Raw genomic sequence first — 16,875 nt, 5'->3', positions numbered from 1 at the left:
TTTTACACCACAGTGTTTACTTTGTATATTTATGACTGCATTACTGATTTTCTACACATGAAAGTGTGCACGAAGTTTTAAGCAGCGTCTTTACCTTTTTACTAACCTGTAAGGCTATCTGGACGTGGTGGTACCATTCTCTCATAGATATCATATTGCTGTCCATAGTGGTCAATGTCATGAATTGTTCTTTGTAATGTTGTTCCCAAATGCTGTGGAACTGCAGTCATGCCAGCGCGTTTTGGGGAAGAAGATCCCATCTGGGCTTGAGATGGAGAAGCTACTCTTGTCTGTGCATCAGTTAGGGCAAGAGGTGAGCCCACTCTGACAGATGTTTGGTATTGAGAAGTTCCTCCACTGGGGTTAGCTGCCTGCCTAGATGTGACTGAACCGATCCGCCGTACAGCTGCTGGTGAAGCAGGTCTCTGTGTTGTATAGGGAGATGTTGCTCGCTGTACAGGTAATGTAGTGGATGAATATGCACTAGAAGTAAGGGGTCGTGATTCAGTAACTGATGGAGAACCATAACCACTTCCTACAGAAGTTCTCAGTGACCCCCTTGAAGGAGAAACACCTGTGCTGATAACATAAGAAGGAGACTGTGCTCTGGATGGAACAGAACTAACACGTCTCATCGCTCGGTTGGCAGCAATATTTATGGAGGGCTATTTAAGAAGAAAAACAAAATGAGTTTTATTAATTTCAAATATTTTGGCTGTGATTATTTTCATTTTTTATTGAAACAGAAAAGCCATCGGAAAAAGCATATCATTCAATACAGTATAAAACTGACCACACAAGTAAGGATTAAATTTACAGTCTCTCTACTTCTTACATTTCCTTTATATTATGTCTTTCTCCCTGGGAAAACACATTAGTTGAATTCTTCACTTATTCTCCACCTCTTCTCCATCTAGAATATTCCATAATATCAAATCAAAATATTAAGACTGATATCACTCCATTTTGTACTTCTGAGTGCGTCTCTGCTTCTTTTTTTGTTAACATACTAACATTTTTTCACCCCCAGTTCTAATAACTAATTAGTGTTGAATCCTATCTGTAGTTATATATATAGTTCTATTATAAAGGAGATAAAACTGAAAGAAAGTAGGACTGGTACCAGTCTGTGATTCAAGAAAGAGCTGAAAAAACAAAGGGTAGCAGAAGGAGATAAAACAAACATTGCCTGTCTTTAACATAAGACTTAAACAGAGGCATAAATCTATTATTAAGATTTTTGTCTTCCCTAAAGTTAAATTGCTTCAATTGCGGTTTTATCGAGTTAGGATACAAATAATGTACTCTTTTGCCTGCTGTACTTAGAAGAGTTTATTGGGTTTCAGTTACAATACCAACACTGGATGCATAATAATTTTAGTAAATAAATACTCTTCTGGCTGTCTACTACTTAGATTACTATTTACCCAGAAAAATGTTACTATTTAATTAATTTGAAATGTTTCAAAGGAACTTTATTAATTCTTGCCTATAATAAAAAATCTAGAACTAGCCATATATTTGTGTTCAAAATGTATTTCAGAGCAACAACTAAGCTGAAAAAAGCATTTGCTATGTTGCGTACCTGAACTAAAGTTTGTCCTTCAGCCCGTGAGTTTCTCACCAAATGATTACTAGTGGTTCCAGTAAGTGAATGCTGCTGTCTATTTTCTGACTTGCCCAAGTTCTGGCTGTTATGGAAACTGCTTACTTCCTGATAACCACTGTCAGAATAAGAATTCATTTGTGTTGAACTTCTTGAGTTACCTACTGACCCTGCAGATATAAAACCAGTATGAGAAAAAAAGCTATTACACAATTCTGACACAATCAATAAAGAAATAAACTTTCAGTATTTAAAATGAGTACAACAGACCCTCACTTTCATGGAGAGATGTCTGTTCTGGTGAGCAGAGGTTCCCTTGTTCTGGCTCTGTTCTAACCTGATAAGTATTGATATGGACACTGTCAGACACTCTGGGTTTGCTTACATCTGTAGTTGGCACATCTGAAAGCAGAGTTCAATTAGTTAAAGCTAACGTTGCTTATATAACTGACAGTACTTTTCTAGTACTTTGTTATTGTCTTATAAACCACCTGTTACAAAGAACTTAGATGCTATATAATAGGAGAGGCACAGTTCCATTGGTATGTCAGTACCAACTAATCATATGCAATTTATCTGAACCTTACACATGAGAAGCTCTTCAAGCTAGTTTCTTACATTTCTGAAGGTGGTATAAAATTTTGAGTTTTGTTATACTTCCCCTGCCTATTTTGATGCAAAATGCAGATTCATATCTCACAACTATGCAGCGTATTATTTAAGATGTGATTCTACTATGAAGTGACTGCAAAAATGGCACCTTCTAACTGAATGGATATCTACACTAGCACTTTTGTTGGTCAAACTTTTGTTACATCGGGGTGTGAAAAAAATACCCTCTCCCCCCTACCAGCATAAGTTTCATCGACAGAAGCTCTGGCGTGGACAGCGCTACATTGCTGGGAGATGTTCTACTGGTGACATAGCTACTGCTGTACGTTGAGGGTGATTTAATCATGTTGACAGGAGAGCTCTCTCCTGTTGGCAAAGAGCAGCTACATGGGACACCTTACAGCAGAGCAGCTGCAGTGGTACAGCTGTAAGGTCTCTGGTGTAGACAGCCTTATTCTCTGTGTGTGTCAATCTGCAGATTGTAGTGCCAATAAGTTTTTATTTGTTAACTCCTTTATTACTACAGGACCAACATAATTAAAAGGCTGTCTGAATTATATTCCTACTTTTGCATCACCAACATAAATGTTTACAAAGTCATTTATGCACATAAAAATCAGTTGAGTAAAATGAGCCTACACACAAGTGCCTCTAAGAACCTAATTTGGCTTGAATAACCTTTATTATTATGAATGATAATGTCTAAAGGAAAGAATCCAGCTTTACTTTCAGATCCCAATTTGAGATTGCAGAACAGAGTTCAAAAAACTATGTTTACATGTAAACTTTCACATTTGATAAGAATCATTGAGACACAGCAAATAGGACTACCTATGACTATATTTTAATTACATTTCAGATCAGAACCATACTGTCTACCACAAATCAGTGAAAAATCTGAAACAATCCTTGAACAACTTTCCTTATTATGTCTATTTTCTTCTGAGCACACAAGCAGTTTTGTCATTGAATGGTGCTTTACAAAAGATGTGTTACTAGTGTTGATTATAGTATTTTAACAAGAAAATAGAGCATTAAAACTTTTAGTTTGGGAAATCTATCTGATGTAAGAATTACATTGACTTTAATACATAAAGAAAAGGTGTGTGTAATTTCAGCCTTACACTATTCCTTCAAATAATTCCTTCATTAAATCAATTTGTTTCTTTTAATTCTATTTGCATGACAAGCTTATACTTCCAGTTTTGAGCAGCATAAGACCTTTTGTTCTGTAGATCTATCATTTTTGCCCCTATTTTTCACTCATGTGATCAGTTATCATTATAACAATATTCTCTCCTGCCAAAAAAGTACATGGCTCCATTAAATGATAGGCAAAGTGGAAAGGGTACTCACATCTACAAGGGGGTATCCATTCCGACATAAATAAACATCTATAGTTACACCTAAACCCAAATTTATTCTGTTTTGTAGAGCAGATATTAGATGTTGAGACAATCACTAGTTTCTCTTCTGGGATCAGTTTTACTGTTTTGTATTTTCAAGAGAAAATAATCTCTGCAGATATATTTCAATAACAAGTTTCAAGTAGTATGTTTTCATTCCTTCAGAAGTGATTTTGCTACCAATAAATGGATTTTACAAGATGCCAACAACCCCGTTAGATAAATTTCATTTAAGATGGTTGCTGAATGGCTTCAAGATGTCAATGAGTATTTTACATTCAATAAACATGATTTCTCCCAAAATATTCGGTGCTTTGCTTTCATTATCTAAAAGTTTTTCAAGACCGGAGACAAATGTAGATGAAGTTTAAATGTGTAATGGGGTGTCAAATAAGAGGGACATTTTTAACCTATGATATGGTTTCTGAAATGTTGGGCATCCAGACATTCATGAGGCTGGCAACTAAGATGCAGACACCTTCTGTGACAGAGTGGGATATGTATAGGTCAAACCATTGTGATCTCCATGTTGTAGTACTAAACCCATGTTAAACCTTGCACAAGGCAAGGTTATTATGATGTATTCCAGAAAGCCACCATGCCCAAGAAAGATGCTTGACATCTCCTTGAAGGATGATCTCAGAAGTCATCATCAAGACAATAACTGAGGGCACTGACTCTGATTGTCCTTCAATTACCCATAACCATGAAACAATCTACTCCCTACACACAAGCCTGACTGAGAGAAGGGGCTGTAGTTTCCTCGACCTGGAGACTATATTTAAGGAAAAAGTGCTTCTTGGGGCAGAAGGGTGGAAGACAAATCCATTGCCACATGCAAGATGACTGGGCTGGAGAGACAGAAGGTAGGCAGGAAGAATTATGCCTAGCCAGTAATTCTAACAAGAATGCAGATTCAAAGAAGGGGGAGATCAGTCTTAGGAGCCCGGGTCAGGCAGTGGTTGGAGCTCAGGACTTTTATTATTTTGCAAAGATCTGTAACTCTCTAGTGCTTAAGAGTAAAGTGACTGTAGTTAAGAAATTCCTTTGCTAGGCCTGTGTTCCTTGCACACATGTCCCATTGTTCCCAAAGAGGTTAAATTAGGAGCCAGCTAGGTAGAACTTTAAGGGAGTGGGTGTAAGCAACTAGGGGTATTGTGAGGTCTGAGGAACTGCATTTAGGGACTAGAGCAGCTGGACTGTGGCATCCCACATTTCAAAGGGCTCACACAAGAAACCTGTGCCTGGGAGTGTGGCCTAGAGAGACAAGAGCTACAAACCAGTGATTAGACTCTACCCAGATCCAGCTAGCTTAGAAGCACAAGCATATTTGTGTTCACTTACTACATACTAGTGACTGGCCAAAGGGGGACTGGAGCCAGTTGCAATAGACATAAATAACTAGTTCTGGCTTCTGTGAAGGAAATGTCCCTGTACATTCACATTTATGGGATCTGAGACCCAGTGCCCACTGAACTTCAGGAATATTTGAGAAGGCAATGCTATCATATGAACTCAGTATTGCAGATCTAAATGTTTGGAGCTGAGATTCCTTTACTCCATTCAGGGCCAGCTCTAGGCACCAGAAAACCAAGCACATGCTTGGGGCAGCACAATTTCAGGGGCAGCAAAAAACCTAGAGCCGGCCCTGATTCCATTAACTTTAATTTAAGCATGTGTGTAGTCACCATATACTTAAATGTTTTGCTGGACTGGGGCCAGAGTATTCAGTACCTTGCAGTATCAAGCCCCAAAAGAAGATGTAGGAAGCCAAGGAAATAACCAGTATGGTTAAACTGCAAGGTTCAAGAGATTATTTAAGTCAAATTGGTATCCCTGAGAAAATGGAAATCCAGTCAAAAAGGTATATATAAAGCAAATAGCTGAAGAGAATAAAACAAAGAATTTTTTTTAAGTACTTCAGAAGCAAGCAACTTATGAAAGAATTGATAAGTTGACTGAACTACCAGGAAAAAAAATGAGCAATTGACAAGGGTAATAACAATGCAGAGAAGTAAAATTATTTAATTGCATCAGTCTTCAGAGTGGAGGATGTTTGGGAGACACCTAACCTGGACTTATTCATTTCAGATAATAAAGCTGAGATAATTTCAGAAATGGGGATATTAAAAGAGATGATGCTAGAACACTCTGGTAAAGAACAACCATTTCTGAGGGCTGGATAGTATGTACCCAAGAGTTCTGAAGTAATTTAAGAATGAAGTGGTTGAATTGCTAATAATAATAAGGAATCGCCTTAAAATTGGCTTCTATACCAGAGGTTAGAGAGCAGCAAACTTTGTAATTGAATTTTATAAAGGTGCTAGAGTGATTCTGGAAATGACACGAATGAGTGTTATTTCAGTATCAAGTAAATTTCATTTAAAAAAATTAAAAATAGAATTATAATACACATAGACGAAGAGATGATATGGACAAACCAGCTGGGCTTCTGTGAAGGAAATTTGTGCTTCTCTCTAATCTACCATTTTTTAACTATCTAGAATTTTAAAGTGAATAACTTTGTTATAAGTTATTTTGACTTTCAAAAAAAAAATTGACTGTCTTAAGAAGCCATTAAGAAAAATTAGTTAATTATGGGTGAGAAAGTACTGTTATTGATTAGAATATGGATTAGAGACAAAACAGAATATTTAGAAATAGTCAGTTATCATCACTATGGTTGACGAAATTCAGGGCGATCCAATGCAAGGCAATGCACATTAGTTCACAGTATTCCTAACACTCATGCACAATGAAGGCTCCTACATTAACTGTAATCACTCAGAAAAAAAAAAGACCTGTGTGTCATGTGGACTTCTGCTCAGTGCTCCTCCTTGGTCAAAAGAGAAAAAAAAAATCTTAGGACATATAAAGAATGGGATAAAAAAGTAACAATGAACATATTTTGTCAGTGATGCTTCCTCAACTAGAATATTGTGTCAAGTTCTGTTTACCTGGCCTCAGAAAGATATAGCAGAAATAGAAGTGGTCCCCAAATGGGCAATGAAAATGATCAGTTTAGAACAGGGGCTCTCAAACTCTGGGACTGGACCTCAAAGTGGGTCCCAACCCCATTTTAATGGGGTTGCCAGGGTTTCCTTAGACTTTCTGGGTCCTGGGGCTAAAGCCAAAGCCCGAGCCCCACTGTCTGGGACCGAAGCCCAAGCCCTGGGCCTTTTGGCTTCGGCTTTGGTCTCCCTTCCCCCTCCCGCCAGGGGCAGTGGGGTTTGGGCTTTGGACCCTCCAACCTTCCCTGGGGCGATGAGGCTTGAGTGGGCTCAGGCTTTGATCCCCCCTCCAAAGGTCATGTAATAATTTTTGTTGTCAGAAGGGTATCACGGTGCAATGAAGTTTGAGAACCCCTGGTTTAGAAAGTAGATTAAAGAAGTGACCATATTATACTTGATGAAAGTAAATTGGGCTCTCCTATTTACACTGTCTCATAACACAAGAACTAGGGGACTTTCCATTTCAATGAATGGCAACATATTTAAAAAAAACTTTTATTGGTTTTTAACATAATTAATTAATCTGTGGAACTCATAGTCACAAGCTATCATTGAGGCCATGAGCATAGTAGGATTCATTCAAAGAAATGTTGGATATTTTAAAAAACACAGTGATGGAGCGATAAAAACCTTCATCTATCAGGGCATGAACCAACCTCTGTGGGGATTAAGACAAAATTTCCCATATTGGCATGTTATTCTCTAATTGAGAGAATTGGGGTTTTTAAACATTTTGCTCTTAAGTATCTAATACAGACACTGTCAGAGACCAGATATCTGACTAAATGGACAAAGGATCAGGTGTGACATGGCAATTCCTATGATTTAGAAAAGGTATTTTAAAATAAATGTTCTCATTGCTTAAAAATTCTTCAGTTCTAATAAAAGGAACCATAAAGAGTCATCTCTCTCAACAAGTATCAAAGGAAATTATGTTTCATATGATTATGTGATAATGGATTCCAGAATGTGATCTTGTGGAATCAAAACTGGTTTTTCTTTCAAGAATTTTTCAGATAAATTGAAAATAAAGTGATGAAAGTCACAACATTATGATAATGTTGACACTTTGTAGAAATGTGGATTCACATACAGTAGGTTTCTATTCAATGTAACAGAACAAAGGTGGAGGCAATTTGATTTTCACTCTTTTCAAAAGAAATGCATGTAGTTGTTTACATCTTCAAAGAGTTCCAATTTGAATCTTGAAGATAAAAGTCTAATAGTTGCTATTTTTAAACCTACCCTTTCAATTCACCATCAATTCTTTAAAAGATAAGGATATTTCAAACATTTACTGTAATGGCATACATTACAAAATAACAGGCTGGTCATAAAGTGTTAAAGGGTTTGATAGTGAAATAAAAGTATTAACTTTTCTCAGCAATGTAGACTGCTCAACTATTTTGAAGATGGTTCATTCATTTTAATGTAGCATGACTTAGGCTCTTTCCAAGAACTACATTAAATACATAGCATTAAAGGGGTGCTGATTTATTAGAGCTATCAGCCTGAAAAAGGAATATTAAACCATCAATGTTGGCTCTCTAGTAAAAAATTTAAAATAAAATAAAACAAAAGAAAAACTCTTGGCATTTTTCAAACACTGTGGGTTACCCCTAGTATCCTTTACAAGATCCTCCCCAAGAAAATAATCTCAAAATCAAAAACCCTGACTTTGGCTAAGTGCATAATGCCGGCTATATTGCCAGTGCCATTACATTTTTAAATTAATTTGTTTGTTCAGTACTTCAGTAATCTTGTTTCTCTTACTTCTGGCATCCCAAGCCATAACTGAAGACTATATCTGAAAAGGCCATTTTAGGATCCCATGAATATTCTGAAAATATATATAGATTTGGACCTATGCCTTGTAAGGCTACAGGTTATTTGGAAATACAGTAGGTGATATTTGATCTTTGTTTTTGTTTTTTTTAAAAGATATCCTGGTAAAATCTTTAAGGCATTTCGACATGCTATTTTATCACTTTATTTTGTCTCGTATTGTAATTTGTTAAAAATGTATAAACTTCAAATAAGAACACAAAACAGAAAGCCATTATTCAAAGAATAATCTCCAACTGGATACCGGTATTACTACAGAAGCTGCATACTTATGAGACAAGGACCCGTCCTGCCTATTTTACTGCAGTAGCTAGATTCTTGGTTGGAAAGACCTGACCATCTTGGTGCCATGTCTGAAGCACCACTTTTTTCTGTGCTATTATCAGACTGTCTACTTTATTGAAGATTGGTTTTGTGAAAGGTATTTCCATGAGGATTGCTAAGAAAGCCAATGAAAATACAGGATTAACCACTGTGGGAAAAATTCATGTTAATTTTGCCAAATGCAGCAGTGTATATCTCCCCTTCTCACACCTAGCATGAGGTCATAATTTGTTATTTTATTATTAAATATTTATATTGCAATAGCATCTCAAGGATTGGGGTACTGGACAAACAAAGTCGCTGTTCGCTGCCATGAAGAGCTTATGATTTAAGATAAGGGGCATAAAGATGGGAAAGCGAAGGATACAGTTCTACACACACACACACACACACACACAAATTATAAACAGAGAAAATATGCCCATTTGCTCCTCAACTAAGCTATCATTAATTTATTGATTTCTTGTAAATGTCACATCAGAGGTGGATATTGAGATGACAATTGGAAGGGACGATAATGTAGTGATCTTAGAGATGAGTACAGGGAGATCTTCCCATTCCTAAAAAGAACTGCAGAAGACTGCATGAAAAGGAGTGTGTGTGCAAATGCACGTGTAGCTGACAAAAGGGCAGACAAGGCTGGAAAAGACAAGGAAGTGGGGAAATATGTTATAAAAAGCAATGCAAGACAAGTGGTAGAGCACAATTTGAAGGGTCTTGAAGGAAATAGAAATTAATGTCGTGAATCAGGATAGGTCAGTGGAGGAATTCAGTGGAACAGGTGCTGTCAGAGCAATGGATGAAGAGGATGGGCTCAGTAGCTGCGTTCTGAATAATTTGAAGGGGCCAATACAAGTCTCAAAGAGGCTGAAGAGGAAGCAGGTACAGTAATCATGACAAGAGATAAACGCTCAGATGAGAGTTTTGCCTGGCAGCACAGAAAGAAAGAGATCTTAGAAATACTATAGGGGAAAAAATGCAAGTTCTCAACATAACCTAGATGTGCAAGACAAATTGAAGGTGACCTCTAGTTTATGGTCTTAGGATACAGGGACAATGTTTATGTGTGTTCAACTGCAACAGAAAATGGAGAAATGAGTGGGATTTTGGAGGAAAGATTAAGTGTCATGTTAACGTTGATGAAAAATAGAGGTGCATTAGGATGGAGAGAAACAGAAATGTCAGTAATCAGTGTAGAAATGATAGGTGAGACATAACTGTGTGAGATCACCCAGACAGGGGAACCAGAGATAGAGCCCCGAGAAGCAGAGGTCAGGTAAGAGTTTTAAGAATGTGGTACCTAGTAAGAGGCTAGGATTGTGGACAGGGGACTCTAAGTCTGGATAAATGCTCTTTAGCAAGGAATATAGCAGAACTACAGGAGAGAAAAAGTTAGTAGTTCAGAAAGTCCACCTGGTCAAAAGATTTTCTTTCAGAGGTATTTACTAGCACAGGAGCATTGATAAGAAGTAAATCTCTGGAGTAAGCCAAAGTTTGGGCCTGGAGACTGAGATGGGAGAGACAAGGAGGGAGTGCTAGAATATTTTAATTTGCTTTAAAAAAAAATCAAAATTTTATGTGACAGCTAAAGATAATGAAACTTCTCCCAAACCCTGGTAAAGGACTAACCAGGTAAACTGGTGGTACTCAGGATGAAAAACAGATGAGGTATGAAAGCAACTGCTATTACAACGCGCTTCAAATGACAGCTCTAAAACACAAGCACAGTTATTTGTGCCTAAACTTATGAAGCAAAAAAGAAATACGTTGAGTTTTACTGGCATATAGAGCTAAACAAAATATCAAATGCCTCAATAATTGTGCAAGCAACCGTAAAAGAAAATCCACATTACAAACTGTACTCCCTAATTTGCCTCTATGAGCAGGAGGTGTTCAATATCTTTCAAATTATAGATTAAAAAACAATTAACATTTCCTACTAACTGCTGACAAATTCATAGGATTGGTTAGTCAATCAACACAATTACTTGATGGAAGAACATTTTTAGGTCAGAAACATTGCAATCAATTCACTATAGCAACTATTATGACCATGTTATAAGTAGAATTGACATGAAGTGCTATTACATCTAATCATTTCAACATGAATGTTGCACAGAATATAGGATAATATATGGATGTTGAAATGTCTCCCTCCTACAGCTCTTTCAACATTGTCTGGATGACTGATTATGAGAGATCAATATTATTAACAGCCTTGAGTAATAAGTTTCCATGGATAGAACGCTACATTTAAATTATTGTACATTTGTCTCTAACAACCATTTTAATCTTTAATTTTATTTTCTTTTTGTCTCAGAACAAAACAAGGGATGCCATCTATATAATATCAATGGACTGTACTAGATCAATTTCAATTGACAACAATAACCTTCACTATTTGAGGAGACACAGAGGAAGAATGAAGAGGGAATCAAAATGGCTTGTGCACTGATACACAGGCATTACTATGATGGGGATCAGACTCAACACTTAGCACCAGTCCCACATTCCTCACCTAGAAAATACTGACAGTTGTGATAAAAACTGGAAGATCCGTAAGGCTTTGAAAGGAGTTCTGGGTGTTGGCAAGAATGCACAATAAAATGTTTTTTTCCCTCTCTAGCTTTTTGTGTTACCATAAATCATGAGAACCAAACCCCTCAATAGCTTTCTATACATGATTGCTGATCTAATATTGTATTTATGAGCATCTGCAAAACAACATACTTCATGTTATATCTCTGTTATAAATTCTGTACAGTGGTACTGGTGCATAAAGAACTTTCATTTAAGTTCACATCTTATCATGTGCTGATGTCTTTCTCTGTAGTAAATTACTAACTTCAGAGGAAAAAAGAAAAAATGATTTAAGGTGGTGTTCTCATTTATCTTTAACTTCAGTATTTTTTTTCCAGGTCTTGGTTTGTAAAGCATCCTGTGCTGACAAATCTTCAAAATAAAGCTTAATAGTAAAAATATAAGTAAGCACAATCTATCATAGTGCTATTACTGCTTCAATTTAAAGGTAAACAATGTTAAATAAGACTTTTACATCAATTTACATTATAAGTAAATGATACAATTTGTTGTAATATATATTATTTCATTAGTACTCAGGCTCAGCAATTGCTCTAGATCAGTGGTCCACAAACTTTTTCAGTCGTGCCCCTCTTGAGAGCCGTGGTCAGGAGCCAGGGCTGTGGCTGGGAGCAGGGCCATGGCTGGGGCCAGGAGCAGGGCTGGGGCCGCGGTAAGGAGTGAAGTCATGGTTGGGGCCGTGGCCAGGTGCAGAACCGCAGCTGGGAGTGGGGCCGGGAACTGGTGGTCGATGCTGGAGCTGCGCCTGTGGTCGGGAAGAGACAGGGCCAGAGCAGAGCTCCGCCCTGCCGCCCCTCCCCCAGAACATTCCTCCATGCCTCCCTCCCTCCTCGGGGGGGGGGGTGGGAGAGGGGCGCGCACCCCACAGTTTGGGGACCACTGCTCTCGATGATCCCCATTTAACAAACAATATCAGCAACACAATATAGAAGGATGCGGGCATCCTCCTGAGTCAGCTTCAGTGAGATTTTAAATTGAGCATAATAGGGGAATCGCATGCAGCAGAAGCTCTGTACTTCTAGGCTCCTGCACAAGGCATAGAAGTAAGGGTCACTTAGAGTCTCTCTGATGCTCCAGCTATTACTGCTGTGGATACACCACTTTGATAAGTGCAACCCTCACTCCGGGGACATGGAGGAAGAGAAAAAGTCAGAAAGATGGAAAGAAATATACAAATGGAAGGAGATTTGAGGGATTAGAAAAATAGAAAAAGATAGAAGAAAAACTAGGGCAGAACTGCTTTAAGGGAAGTCATGGAGACAAACAATGACTGAGAAGAAATTTGCTATATGAGAAAATTGAGGAGGCAAAGAGACAACTAAGATGTGCATGTGTGTGTTTGTGTGGAACACAGAGGAGGAGATGAGGACAGGACAAAGAAGAATGAAACCTATCAAGTGACATCTCCTTTTTCAGCTATGGAGAGATACTGGAACATTAGATAAACAAGCAAAATGGGATAAAAAGTTAACAACAGAAAATATGAAAGGGAATAAGAGAAGGAAAAGTTAAATTTCTGATGACTTTAAAATGCTTTCAGAACAAAAATTAAATCTTCCTCCAATTAAAACTTCTCGTAAATTCAGCTTTTCACTTATCTCATCTCCCTCATCCCCTCCTTAAATTGGGGGAGATATATAGGAATGCTCATATAAAACCACATCTAACTTCTTGCCAGACCACAGAAGTCACTAAAAGTTGGATTCTGATGTACTGAGTATAACAAGGTTAGAAACTTATTTGCTATCCTGTAGAAAGTGTTCTAAGAATGCCCATAAGCATTTCCATGTTCCATCCTGTAGAAAGTGTTCTAAGAATGCCCATAAGCACTTCCCTGTTCCATAAAAGTAATTGAAAAAAACAAAAACCTAGGCTGTAGCGAGTATCAGCTTTGTTTTTTGGTTTGTTTTTAATATTATATGCCTTCCACAAATCACCTAGGCAGACAAACTGATTACCAGGACTACAGTTTAAACTAATTACAGTGGTGTAAATACTAAGATTTTAAATCTAATCTATAAAAGGAAAAAAGAGGGAAAAGACCACAATTTTAATTCAGAGTTGAGAGGGACACATCTTGTGAGAAGCACTGTGAGAAAAAGTAAAGCCCATTTTCCTCATTTTATGACTTGCTTATTAGCACCCAACCTGAGAAAGGGCATAAACAAAAGGAAAGTCTGAGGGTCTTATAATGAAGTATAAGCCAAAGGAGGGGAAAAGGTTACTTTGTTCACTTCATAAGAAATTACATTCTGTGATGTCTCAATGTCTGGTTTAACTTTCTTTAGTAAACCCAGGAGGCAAAGGTCTTTATTTTTTCCTATCTTCATGCAAAGGAAAAAAACAGAAAACAACATATGTTCTCTAGTATATTCTCTGAAATGATCTTGTGGCAGGAAACTGTTTTTGAAATCATTGTCTAGGTATGTCCCATTGGTAAATTGCTTCCTGAAAACCTATCACAGTAAGGAAAAACAAACCAGAGTCAATTTACCTTTAAATTACGCAATAAAATCTTGATTTCACACTTCTGGCATTACATTTGTCACCATGGTTATCTTAATGTCACACACACAAGACTGAGTTTATTGCAAGGAAGATTAGAAAAATATGGAAGCATATTCAATTATTACTATTTATATAGACAAAAAAAAATGTTACCTATGTTCCGTAACTGTTGTTTTTCTAGAGGTGTTGCTCGTGTCAATTCCATGTAAGTATGTGCGCACCGTGTGCACTATCGTCAGAAGGTTTTTCCCCTAGTGGTACCCGTCGGGTTGGTTGTGGAGCCCCCTGGAGTGGTGCCTTCATGGCTATGTATATAGGTCCCTGCCGACGCACCGCCTCTTCAGTTTCTTCTTGCCAGATACTCTGACAGAGGGGAGGCAGGTGGGTCTTGGAATGGACATGAGCAACACATCTCGAAGAACAACAGTTACGAAAGGTAGGTAGCCATTTTTTCTTCTTCTAGTGATTGTGCATGTCAATTCCAAGTAGGTGACTCCCAAGCAGTACTCAGAGGAGGGGTCGGCGTTCACCAAGTTGCAGATTGCAGCACTGCTCTACCAAATGAGGCATCGTCTCTAGCCTGCTGTGTGATGGCGTACCACGATGTAAAGGTGTGAATAGACTATCAGGTTGACACCCTGCAGATATCCTGAATGGGGACCTCCGCTAGGAACGCAGCAGATGAAGCTCGCGCTCTTGTGGAGTGTGCTGTCAATGCTGGAGCTGGTATTTTTGCCAGTCATAGCATGTCCTAATACAGGCTGTGATTCAAAAAGAGATTTGTTGGGATGAGATTGGCAGACCTTCCATTTTTTCAGCAATGGCGATGAAGAGTTGCGTCAACTTCCTAAATGGCTTCCTCCACTCAATGTAAAAAGCCAGTGCCTGTCTAACATCTAGGGAAAGGAGCATGCATTCCCTGTCATTAGCATGAGGATTTGGGAACAACACTGGTAGGAAGATGTCCTGATTTGCATGAAATTGTGAGACTACTTTAGGTAGAAAGGCTGGGTGCGGCCGCAACTGCACCTTGTCCTTATAAAACACTGTATAAGATGGCTCAGACATTAAAGCTTTGAGCTCAGACACTTCTGGCTGAAGTTATAACCACGAGAAATGCCACTTTCTAAGAGAGGTAAAGCAGAGACCAAGTTGCTAGAGGTTCAAAAGGGGGCCCCCCAGTCAGCCTTGACAGGACCAGGTTAAGGTCTCATGGAGGGACCAGTTGCTGCACCTAGGGGTACAGCCTGTCTAGCCCTTTAAGGAAGCATCCAACCGTAGGGTTAGCAAATACGGACTGCCCTGCTGCACCCGGGTGGAAAGAGAAATAGCAGCCAGGTGCACCTTGATTAACAAGACTGCTAGGCTTGCCTCCTGGGTTTACTAAAAAGTTAAACCAGGGAGCAGTACCTTGGCGAAGGTGATCGGCGCTGCATCATAGTAGGCTTGCCCCTATGCCAAACTGGTGCTGGCACACAGGCCGGTGGAGCAGGGGACTGTGCCGTCATAGTAATCAGTTCCCTGGCTGCCTCGAAAGTGTCCACTGTGGAGGGAGCATCCAAGTCCTCCTCCAAAACTTCCCGCACCAGGGAGTCCACTGGGGCCGGACTCAAAGGACCTGCCCGAGAGGCCAGAGTCGATGGTGCTGGTCCAGGCGGACCCAAGGTTGAGTGTCCTGACGCAGGACGCACCCCCACTGGTGCCTGTATGCTCCACTGCTCTAGTAGGAGAGCGCACCCTGTCAGCCCTCTTTTTCTTGTGCGGCACCAACCTCTAGGGCAGTGGTCCCTAACCTTTTTCGTCTGGATCGTGGCGGTGGACCAGCATCTGCCAAAATGCCAACGACAAGCGGCAACGTCAATAGGCGTCACCGCCAAAATGCTGCTGACAAGCAGCGTCATCCAGAGGCGTTGCTGCCGAAATGCCGCCGAAAATCGGCGGCATTTCGGTGGCGACGTCTCTGGATGACGCTGCTTCTCTGTGGCATTTCAGCAGTTTCTCATCCGCCGGCCAGTACGCGGGCGCACTTAGACGCCCTGGCGGGTGCCATGGCACCCGTGGGCACAGCGTTGGGGACCCCTGCTCTAGGGAATTGCTTGCTAACGGAAGAGAGAGCTGCTCCAACGACCACCACAGGTGGTAAGAAGGAACTGAAGAGACGGCGGGTCAGTAGGGACCTATATAGATGGCCATGAAGGCGCCACTCCAGGGGGCTCCACAGCCGACCCGCCAGGTACCGCTAGGAGAAAATCCTTCTGACAATCGTGCACGCGGTGCACACACACCTATTTGGAATTGACATAAGCAATCACTCGAAGAAGAATCAGGCATATTTAATCAAAGTCTAGGCACTTTTACTGTAAATATACTGAAATAATTTTATGGTTCAAGATGGGCACTGTAAATTACCTTTAGCCAAATGAATTACTATCTCACCAATTACATATCATCAAATGTAAATTCAACCACATCATAATGCAAGATGTTGGGAGGAAAGGTAGGCTGAGTTCAAAGGATATACGGTGGCCATAATTACAAATTAGCCTGAGGAGAATGAGGCAGTTACACCAAGTATTTTTTTTTTTTTATAAATATCATACGCCCCTCAGATTACCTGTGCGCTATTATCATGCCTGAATGCAGTATTCAAATGAAGGAGGCTGTAAGGGAGAAACCAACAGGAAATGAAACAATAGCAATGATAAGGGGCTATGATAAGGTGTACCAAGAGTCCTTTGGGAAACAATGAGGAAACCGTTAATGGGGGGGAATACCCTGTGCCTGGCTCCAGTCTAGTGTGTTGTATTTTTCCCCAGGATCAAAGGGTATACTAAAACTTTAAAAAAAGAACAGGAGTACTTATGGCACCTTAGAGACTAACAAATTTATTTGAGCATACGCTTTCGTGGGCTACAGCCCACTTCTTCGGATGCATATGTTCCATTCTATGCATCCGAAGAAG

General features: G+C 39.4%; 1 protein-coding gene across 10 annotated transcripts in view; it reads right to left on the bottom strand.

The window, feature by feature from the left end:
• The window catches only part of PKP4 (plakophilin 4), a 213,563-nt gene that overhangs the window by 85,271 nt on the left and 111,417 nt on the right, over positions 1-16,875 (bottom strand). For 5 of the 10 annotated variants that reach the window (XM_034786181.1, XM_034786179.1, XM_034786184.1 and 2 more), the window contains 3 exons: positions 1,877-2,008; positions 1,586-1,776; positions 107-665 (listed from right to left, as the gene is read on the bottom strand). In XM_034786181.1, the coding sequence (XP_034642072.1) occupies positions 107-665; positions 1,586-1,776; positions 1,877-2,008 (882 nt within the window). Of the gene's footprint in view, positions 1-106; positions 668-1,585; positions 1,777-1,876; positions 2,009-16,527; positions 16,574-16,875 lie in introns of all 10 variants that reach the window. The other 5 variants (XM_034786183.1, XM_034786188.1, XM_034786180.1 and 2 more) reach the window with 5 other exon arrangements.

Source organism: Trachemys scripta, chromosome 11, assembly GCF_013100865.1.
Source record: "Trachemys scripta elegans isolate TJP31775 chromosome 11, CAS_Tse_1.0, whole genome shotgun sequence".
NCBI lineage: Eukaryota > Metazoa > Chordata > Testudines > Emydidae > Trachemys > Trachemys scripta.
The sequence above is the reverse complement of the archived record's forward strand: the minus strand, read 5'-3'. Positions and strand labels throughout refer to the sequence as shown.